This window comes from Tribolium castaneum, chromosome 4 (assembly GCF_031307605.1).
Source record: "Tribolium castaneum strain GA2 chromosome 4, icTriCast1.1, whole genome shotgun sequence".
In the NCBI taxonomy this organism is placed as follows: Eukaryota; Metazoa; Arthropoda; class Insecta; order Coleoptera; family Tenebrionidae; genus Tribolium; species Tribolium castaneum.
Window position 1 is genome coordinate 15,010,249 of NC_087397.1, and position 7,685 is coordinate 15,017,933.

A 7,685-nucleotide genomic window follows, 5' to 3' on the forward strand; every position below is an offset into this window, starting at 1 on the left:
GTTTTCAATGTTTGAGACGATGACAAAAATGCAGCATTTAAAAACGACTCTGAAGACTTCAGTGACTTTTATGTCACCTCCTTTCTCTTCTAATAAAGTATTGGACCCAATAAATTAAGTGTATTTTAAATCACAAGACATTTTCTGTTAAAGCACTTTTTTTTTAAATATTAATTATTTTCAAACTTATATCTCGCTTATGGCTAGTCCTACATGAAAAATGCAAATAACTATTTTGTAGGAAATTTTATTAGCTTTAATTTTGGTAAAAAAATAAAAATTGATAGGAGGAACTGTTTTCGAGATATAAGCAAGAAACGAAAAAACTGTTACCTTAATTAAGCGCTTGCATATAAGCAAATTTAGTACTATTAGTATTATTATTATTAATGTTATTGTTATTAATATGACGACTAAAAACGACTCTGAAGAATTTGGTGACTTTTATGTCTTCTCCTTTTTCCTATACTAAAGTGTTAGACTCAATTAATTTAGTTTAATTTCGGTTTTTCAAACATTTTATTTTAAAGCTAATTTTTGTTAAAGATTATTTATATCCAACTCTATAACTCGCTTATGGTTGGTCTTACAAAAGAAATGCAAATAACTATTTTGTAGGAAATTTTATCAGCTTTAATTTTGAAAGAAAGATAAAAATTGATAGAAGTAATTGTTTTCGAGATATAAGCAAAAAACCAAAGTAAAAACTGTTACAGTTACTGAACAAAAATGTAATTCAGTTTTCAATGTTTGAGACGAAGGCAAAAATGCAGCATTTAAAAACGACTCTGAAGACTTCAGCGACTTTTATGTCACCTCCTTTTTCTTCTAATAAAGTATTGGACCCAATAAATTAAGTGTGTTTTAAATCACAAGACATTTTTTGTTAAAGCACTTTTTTTTTAAATATTGATTATTTTCAAACTTATATCCCGCTTATGGTTAGTCCTACATGAAAAATGCAAAAAACCATTTTGTAGGAAATTTTATCAGCTTTAATTTTAGTAAAAAGATAAAAATTGATAGGAGTAACTGTTTTCGAGATATAAGCAAGAAACCAAAAAACTGTCACCTTAATTAAGCGTTTGCATACAAGCAAATTTAGTACTATTAGTATTATTATTATTAAGGTTATTGTTATTAGTTTGACGATTAAAGACGACTCTGAAATCTTTAGTGACTTTTATGTTTTCTCATTTTTCCTCTACTAAAGTGTTAGACACAATTAATTTAGTTTAATTTCAGTATTTCAAACATTTTATTTTAAAGCAAATTTTTGTTAAATGTTATTTATATCCATCTTTATAACTCGCTTATACTTGGTCCTACAAGAAAAATGCAAATAATTATTTTGTAGGAAATTTTATCAGCTTTAATTTTTGTAAAAAGATAAAAATTGATAGGAGTAACTGTTTTCGAGATATAAGCAAGAAACCAAAAAACTGTCACCTTAATTAAGCGTTTGCATACAAGCAAATTTAGTACTATTAGTATTATGTTTGGGGCTTCTCACTGAGCGTAGTCGGGTTGCTCAAGTGGTTATCTTCATGTCGTGGGGTATAAAACCAATCACTCCAGAAGGGATTTGTTTCACGTGCAAAGTCATATTCAGGTATGCATGTATGATTTATTCTTGAATGTTCAGGAACTTCCGGACTATTCTACAGGTTTCAAGGATGACAGACTTCTGCATTAGTCGGATCATGGGTTTGTTGTCAAGGTGTATCTTACTGAGGTAGGTCTCCATGTTTTTGCTTATTATTCCTGTTGAGGTAATGATGATGGGGAGGACTGTCACTTTGTTTAGTTTGTATATTGCTTTATATTCTTGACTGAGTTCAAAATACTTTGTTATTTTCTCTCTTTCCGTTTTTTCCAGGTTATTATCATTTGGGTGGGCAATGTCTATGAAGAAGGCTTCTTTCCTCTGTTTGTCATGGAGTACGATGTCAGGTCTGTTGGCCGCTACTGTCTTGTCCGTTCGAATCGTGATGTCCCAGTACACTTTCCAGCTGTCTGTTTCAATGACTGGTTGTGGTACATATGTGTAATATGGGTCTTCAGATTCTTGCAGTTTCAGTTTAGTTACGATTTTCTGATGAAGGATTCCAGCAGTGAGGTTATGGCGTTTCAGGTACTCTGTGTGTGCTATCGTGGGGCAGCCTGATGTTATGTGCTGAATAGTTTCTGGTGCAGTTTTGCACATTCTGCAATGGTCGTCAATGTCTTCTTTCAGGATACATTTTTTGTAGTTTTTTGTACTAATGACACCATCCTGGATAGCACACATAAAGCCTTCTGTTTCTCCATATAGACTTCCAGAGGTGAGCCAGCTTGTCGATTCTGTTTGATGGCCTGAGTCCAATGCCTTTGGGTATTTGCCATGTAGTGCTTTTCCTTGCCATTCTTCTCTCTTTTCTCTTATTGTTGGGGCTTGGGTTGGTTCATCATTGTTCTTCAGTTTTAGTGGTGAGTAGGAATCTATTTCGCAGATGACTTTGAGTAGTGGAGTTTGTTTTTCTTTGAAATATTTCCGCAGGTTGATGATTTGTTTCTTCCAGAGGTGTTCCAAGTTCAAGAGTCCTCTTCCTCCGGATCGTCGTGGTAGGTAGAGTCTGATGACTGACGCATTTGTGTGATGGATTCGGTTTGCTGTCATATCGGTTCTGATTTTTCTATCGATTCTCTCTAGATCTGTTTGCGACCACTGTATTACCCCAAATGTGTAGGTTATTGTTGGTATTGCCCAGGTGTTTACGGCTTTCACTTTGTTTTTTCCATTCAGACTTGTGTTTAGGATCTTGTTTATTCTTGTATGTAGTTTCTTCTCTGTTTTATCTTTCAGTTCTTTTGTGTCTCGTATTAGATGTTGGTCCAGTCCTAAGTATTTGTACTTTTCAGTGTCGTCCAATTCCTTGATGTTGAGATGTTCAATGTTCTGGCTGGTCGTTTTCTTCCCTTTCTTGTAGATGATCTTGGCACACTTGTCATATCCAAATTTCATACGGATGTTCTCACTGAATGTTTTTGTGATGGTGAGCAGTTTTCCGAGATCTTGTTCGTTTTCTGCATATAACTTGGCATCGTCGACGTACAAGAGGTGGCTGAGTCGTTGTGTTGATGAGCCTTTTAGTTTGTAGCCAAGGTTAGAGGATTGAAGCAGTCTTGAGAGTGGATTTAGGCAGATTATGAACAAGATAGGGCTCAAGGAGTCTCCTTGGAAGATGCCACTTTCAATCGGAATTGGGTTGGTTTTCACGGATGTTTTTCGGTCATTATTGACTAAGAGTTGTGTTCGCCATGACTTCATGCAATGTTGGAGAAAGTTAACAATTTTGCCATTGACTTTGTAGATGTTAAGTACGTCGATTAAGTATGAATGAGGTACAGAGTCGAAGGCTTTTTGGTAGTCAAGCCAGGCTACACTTACATTTCTATGTCTTTTCTTTGCTTCATTGGCGATTATGCCATCTATAATCAATTGCTCTTTGCACCCCTGGGTCTTCCGTCTACAGCCCTTTTGTTCTTCTGTTAGAATTTGATTTTCGTCTACATGGTTGTCGATCTTGTTTGCGAGCAGTGATGTTATGATTTTGTATAGGGTGTTCAAACAAGTTATGGGTCTGTAGTTTTGAGGTTTAGAAAGATCTTCGCTTTTTGCTTTCATATATGTTATCCCTAGTGTGATGAATTGTGGTGTTTCTTCTGGGTGTTCAATGATGTTGTTTATGTGTCGTACTAGATATGAGTGTACTGCCGTTAAGTTTTTCCACCAGAAGTTCTGGATTTTGTCAGGGCCGGGTGCTTTCCAATTGTGTAGTTTCCGGACAACTTCATGTACATCGGTTATTGTGATGTTGCATGATTCCATTCCAGGTGTTTCATTCATTCTTTGTTTTTCCTCTACAATCCATGGTGCTTCTTTTTTATGGTCCCCTTTGTTTTTCCAGATGTTTCGCCAGAACTCTTCAAGCTCTCCAATGGGTACTGTGTTCGATGTACTGGGAGTTGTTGTTGTGTTGTTTAGAGATGCATAGAATGTTTTTTCATTTTTTGAGAAGAGTTTGTTCTGTGTTTTTCTTTTGTGACTTAAGTTGTATCTTCGTAACTTCTTTCCAAATACTGCTATTTTCTGTTTCATCTCATTTATTTTTACTGCTAAGTTTCTGTCAAGATGTTCGTCATTCATCTTTAGGTTCATACTCTTCATAATTGATTTTACTTCCTTTCTCAGTTTTCGTCCACCTTTGTTCTTTTTCCAGTCGTTTATCTTGTTGAGTGTGCTCCGTATTCTGTTGATTTTCTTCTCTATTCTTTCTTTCCATTTTGGTACTTTCACTTCAGAGGGTTTGTTTATCGTTCTCTCTCCTGGTTGCTCTGGTACTACTTCTTCTGTGACTGCTCTTGCTACACAATAGACGATTGTCTGCACTGCTTCGATGTTCGGAAAGTCAGCGTCAGTGGTACTCTCACGAATATAGTTGTTTAAGTATTGAAGAAGTGTATGTACTTTCTTGTTTGGTTTTATTTTTCTCAAGCTGGGTCTGTGATTAGCTTCTGTGTCTTGATAGGAGAGTTTCAAGACTTCAAAATGGTTAATAATTCGGATTTTATCTTCATTTATTAATTCTGTTCTTTTAGTTTCTATTTCTTGGTCCATTCTTGTTGTTTCTATTTGTTCTTCTTTATCTATCTGTGGTTGTTCATTCTCGACATTTATCTCAGCATTTTCTGTATCATTGTTTGTTTTAATAGTGTTGGAATTATCGGTTTCTCTTCTCATTCTTTCCATTTCCTCAGTTCTGATGGTTTGTGTTATGATCTCTGGTACTAAGTTATTTCTTTTGATTGATGTCAGTTGTGTTGCTAGTTGGTTTTCAGTTAGTACACTTTCTGGTCTCATCAATCTCCATTCAATCAGCATACGTTTCCTGAATCCGAATTTGCACGTGTCATATTTTGTTGCTCGGAGGTACGCTCTTAGGAGGTCACTATTATCGTCACTACTCCATTTCTTGCGTCGTCTTACGTTTCCTAATGGAGGGGCTCTCCTATTGGGGAGGGCCAGTCTCCTTGGGGATTCTGAGAATGTGCCCGACTCATCCGAGGATGTGCTTGACTCATTGACAGAAGTAGATGTTATGTTCCGATTCGATCTTGTGGGCCGTGAACACTGGAGAGTACCACTCGCTCTACTGTTTCCAGTGTGTGACTGAACATCACGACGTGTCCGAACGGGAGCAGCCACACTCGCCGTCACGCCGTATGGATTATCATCATGCGAATTTTTATTCATTTTGCTTTTTTGGTGCTTGGTGGTGTCCCAATGCAGGGACCGGCAAGGTTGTGTTCCTTATGACATGTGGTTCCACTTCACCTCCGACAGTTCCGTGGACATGTCATAATTCGCATCTATTTGGCAGCCGCCCATTCTGGGATCAGACGCTGACCAGAGAGCCGCCCATTCTGGGTACAGACGCTCCTGGGTTTTTAGTTGTCTACTTCCACTCATTCTGAGATAGAAGTAGACTGATTCCATGGAGTCGCCCATTCTGGGTCAGACACTCCATGGAGGGTTTCCATTAGTCGCCTCTTACGACAGGGAGGAGTATGCCCGAGGTCCTATTCTTTTTCTGACGAGCAGCCCGGGTAGCCTCACGGGATTTAGTATTATTATTATTATTAAATAATATAATAATATAATAAATAAAATAATATAATAAATAATTATTATTATTATTAATGTTATTGTTATTTGTATGACGATTAAAGACGACTCTGAAACCTTTAGTGACTTTTATGTCTTCTCCTTTTTCCTCTACTAAAGTGTTAGACACAATTAATTTAGTTTAATTTCAGTATTTCAAACATTTTATTTTAAAGCAAATTTTTGTTAAATATTATTTATATCCATCTTTATAACTCGCTAATACTTGGTCCTACAAGAAAAATGCAAATAACTATTTTGTAGGAAATTTTATCAGCTTTAATTTTAGTAAAAAAATAAAAATTGATAGGAGTAACTGTTTTCGAAATATAAGCAAGAAACTGTTACCTTAATTAAGCGCTTGCATATAAGCAAATTTAGTAATACTAGTATTATTATTATTAATGTTATTGTTACTAATATGACGACTAAAAACGACTCTCAAGACTTTGGTGACTTTTATGTCTTCTCCTTTTTCCTCTACTAAAGTGCTAGTCTTAATTAATTTAGTATAATTTCGGTTTTTCAAACATTTTATTTTAAAGCAAATTTTTGTTAAAGATTATTTATATCCAACTCTATAACTCGCTTATGGTTGGTCCTACAAGAAAAATGCAAATAACTATTTTGTAGGAAATTTTATCAGCTTGAATTTTGAAAAAAGATAAAAATTGATAGGAGTAACTGTTTTCGAGATATAAGCAAAAAACCAATAAGAAAACTGTAACTGTTACTGAACAAAAATGTAATTCAGTTTTCAATGTTTGAGACAAAGACGAAAATGCAGCATTTAAAATCGACTCTGAAGACTTCAGTGACTTTTATGTCACCACCTTTTTCTTCTAATAAAGTATTGGACCCATTAAATTAAGTGTATTTTAAATCACAAGACATTTTCTGTTAAAGCACTTTTTTTTTAAATATTAATTATTTTCAAACTTACATCTCGCTTATGGTTAGTCCTACATAAAAAATGCAAATTACTATTTTGTAGGAAATTTTATCAACTTTAATTTTAGTAAAAAGATAAAAATTAATAGGAGTAACTGTTTTCGAGATATAAGCAAGAACCCAAAAAACTGTAACCTTAATTAAGCGCTTGCATATAAGCAAATTTAGTACTAAAAACCACTCTGAAGACTTTGGTGACTTTTATGTCTTCTCCTTTTTCCTCTACTAAAGTGTTAGACCCAATTAATTTGGTTTAATATCGGTTTTTCAAACATTTTATTTTAAAGCAAATTTTTGTTAAAGATTATTTATGACGATTAAAGACGACTCTGAAACCTTTAGTGACTTTTATGTCTTCTCCTTTTTCCTCTACTAAAGTGTTAGACACAATTAATTTAGTTTAATTTCAGTATTTCAAACATTTTATTTTAAAGCAAATTTTTGTTAAATATTATTTATATCCATCTTTATAACTCGCTAATACTTGGTCCTACAAGAAAAATGCAAATAACTATTTTGTAGGAAATTTTATCAGCTTTAATTTTAGTAAAAAAATAAAAATTGATAGGAGTAACTGTTTTCGAAATATAAGCAAGAAACTGTTACCTTAATTAAGCGCTTGCATATAAGCAAATTTAGTAATACTAGTATTATTATTATTAATGTTATTGTTACTAATATGACGACTAAAAACGACTCTCAAGACTTTGGTGACTTTTATGTCTTCTCCTTTTTCCTCTACTAAAGTGCTAGTCTTAATTAATTTAGTATAATTTCGGTTTTTCAAACATTTTATTTTAAAGCAAATTTTTGTTAAAGATTATTTATATCCAACTCTATAACTCGCTTATGGTTGGTCCTACAAGAAAAATGCAAATAACTATTTTGTAGGAAATTTTATCAGCTTGAATTTTGAAAAAAGATAAAAATTGATAGGAGTAACTGTTTTCGAGATATAAGCAAAAAACCAATAAGAAAACTGTAACTGTTACTGAACAAAAATGTAATTCAGTTTTCAATGTTTGTG

The 7,685-nt window shown here is 34.0% G+C and overlaps 1 protein-coding gene across 1 annotated transcript; it reads right to left on the reverse strand.

Moving 5' to 3' along the window:
• Window positions 1–1,627: 1,627 nt before the first annotated feature.
• On the reverse strand, window positions 1,628–5,296 carry LOC135265894 (uncharacterized). Its single transcript, XM_064356240.1, has one exon. The coding sequence runs from the start codon at window positions 5,294–5,296 to the stop codon at window positions 1,628–1,630; it is 3,669 nt and encodes a 1,222-aa protein (XP_064212310.1).
• Between the last annotated feature and the right edge of the window lie 2,389 nt (window positions 5,297–7,685).